This window comes from Gavialis gangeticus, unplaced genomic scaffold, assembly GCF_001723915.1.
Source record: "Gavialis gangeticus isolate Ggan-Ray unplaced genomic scaffold, GavGan_comp1, whole genome shotgun sequence".
NCBI lineage: Eukaryota > Metazoa > Chordata > Crocodylia > Gavialidae > Gavialis > Gavialis gangeticus.
Genome location: NW_017729025.1, coordinates 59661918 through 59664632, shown reverse-complemented (window position 1 = coordinate 59664632; position 2715 = coordinate 59661918). Strand labels below are relative to the sequence as shown.

Here is a 2715-nt window from a genome sequence, read left to right as displayed (position 1 = left end):
GGGGGAAGCAGAAATCCAGACAGAGAAAACCAGGCAAGATACAAAAAATCTTAACATGGTGTGACATTTAATTAGAAACAATTTTTCCCCCTCTTTGTCACTTCTCTCCATTACACAGTATGGACCTCATTCTCCAAACTATTTAAGTTTGTGCTCAAACTGAGCGGAATGGAACTATAACACATGCTATGAGTTTTGCTGAATCAGGACTAAAAGCAACTTTATTTTACTTGTGCAGTAATATGCCTTCCTTTTAAAAAAATAATGCTGAAACATTAAACAGTTCTCCATGAATTAAAATTGGAAGAAGAAATGACCTTGTTTGGCATATATGAAGATGAGGAGATGTTAACAGTGTATGGGTTAAAAAATGCCTGTAAAAGACTGAATGACACTCATTTATTTAACAAAAATCATTACCATTCACTTACAAAAAACTTGGGAAAAACAATAAGATGCTGGCAGTAAATACTCAACTCTATAATTATTCTGTATAAAGATGAACCAGTAAGGCAATGGGAGTTCATCTGCAAAAACATATACCAAAAAGTTAGGAAGTGAATTTAAAAAGACACCATGGCTAAGAATACTAGGAGCAGGTACAGTACTTTTCAAGCACATATCTAAACATCCTGTACAAAGCTGGGTAAGTATTATTATCTCTCCACAATACCAGTGGGAAAACTGGGGCACAGAAGGGGAGCTCCTGGTCTCTCGGACCTCAGCAGGAGTTTTGATGTTGGCATCAATTAAATTAAGATTACATGCAGTGAACTGTCCAATGTGACAGAGACATCAGTGGCAGAACCAGGTACAGAGCCTGGGTCTCCTTCCTTCTTGTCCGTTGCCCTTCCCATTAAGGTGTAAACATTTAAAAATATTATTAATTCTTTTTCTCTGAAACAGAAAAAATATATCTGTATATTTTTCCCTTCCCTTTCAGGCACCAAATGGCCTCCCAGCTGTCAGCAGTTTTGTCTCAGCACCAACTATGGCTCCTTATCCTACACCAGCCCAGGTGTCACCTTATATGACATATAGTGCTACCCCTTCTGGTTACGTGTCAGGCCATGGCTGGCAACATGCCGGGGGCACTCCGCTGACACCTCACAACTGTGATATTCCTGCATCACTGGCATTCAAGGGCATGCAGACAGCCAGAGAAGGTAGTCACTCTGTCACAGCCTCTGCTCTCTGATACAGGATTCCTTCTAGAAGAACCGCAACTCAACCTTGTTTCTCCCCGTCCCTTAATCCTGACTCCCAGACTGATCTTTTGTGTTGGTGACATTTAAAATCCTTGCCCTCCCTCCCCTTCTCCTCAGACTTTTCTCCCACAAAATCTGTGGGACTGAAAGCATAAAAAACAACATAAGAAATGGATAGATGTGTGCTGTTGCCCTTGCACTGTTTTAAGTAAAGACGATCTTACATCTCTCAAAGGGCTCATGAAACTCTTGTCTATTCATCGGTTAAACCACACATATTTATTCTTGATCAACAAAAACTTTTTAAATGTGCAATTGTTGTTGAGATTTATATAAAATCAATAAAGAAAAATCAACACAGAAAGACATGTTATGCCTCTAATCAGCAAAGGCGACTAATCAGAAGGTATTTGTCAATGATCTGTCTCTAGAGAAAAAAATCTTTATCAACAAGGTTACACGATCCACTGTTATTGTTAAGAGTTTTTTGTTTATTTGTTTAGTTTTTGGTAATCAAATATAGAAGCAAAGCAATATGTGGCTCTCAGATTCTTCCTGTATTTCATCATGGTTACAAAGACAGTAACATGTTTGTATTTTTTATCCATTTGTAAATATAGGCTTCGGACAGCATTTGTGTTTCCACCCCACAGTACATTTCTACTTCTTTTTTTATGTTAAAAGGTGACTTTCTAGCTATTTTCTGTGTCTTTGCTTGGTGTTGGCTACAGCCTCTGATGACTGAGGCGTAGGCAGGTTTTTTTTATCATGTTTTGTGCATACAGTGCAGGTTTCAACATCTGAAAAAAGACATTTTGTTTCTTCAGCACAGGAGTCAAAGCAAACAACCAGACAAGTAACTCTCCTAACCTGTACCAATCCTCATAGAATCATGATATAACTAAATGTACAAAAGAGAAAAGGGTGGAAAATATCTGAATAAACCTGAGACCCATAGAGAGAAGCCTAAGTTTAATGCGAAATGTGTGCAGAGACACCTAAAAATCATTTAAAGTTAACATAACCACTGTGAAACACAGCTGTATTATCATTGTTGGCTTACCTGTGTTCAGCAGTTTCAGGCCCAGGTTTACATTGTCATTCTTAAAAGAAAAACTTGTCTTAATGTTTCTGCTTTAATGAATGTCAGAATGGCTCTTGGTAAAGTTTACATTGTTTTACATAAGAAGCATGTTTCACTCATAGTTTTATTGGTGGTGGTACTACAAATACATATTATTTAATATTAACAAATTCCCTTTCTGTATTTCTGTGTTCCCTGGCAAAAAAAAATATCTGTCCTAATTAGTTTGCTTTAATTTTTTCCCTACTTTCCACTACCCCCCCAAGAGAACTAATATTCTGGACCTTTAAAACGTATCTGTTTTCCTTGGGCAATAATTTTAGAATATTAGTCTAGAAAGTCTACTACATGTTTGAAGACATGTAAAACATGAGCATGAAAGAGAAATATTTTAAAATTGGCATAATATTTAATATCCTTCAC

General features: G+C 37.0%; 1 protein-coding gene across 1 annotated transcript in view; it reads left to right on the top strand.

Annotated features, from left to right (window-relative positions):
• PAX9 (paired box 9) overlaps positions 1–1119 on the top strand; it is a 34628-nt gene extending 33509 nt beyond the window's left edge. Inside the window, exon 3 of the mRNA XM_019518870.1 lies at positions 944–1119. Coding sequence (XP_019374415.1) covers positions 944–1041 — 98 coding nt within the window. The 3' untranslated portion in view covers positions 1042–1119. The remainder of the gene's footprint in view (positions 1–943) is intronic.
• Positions 1120–2715: the final 1596 nt, after the last annotated feature.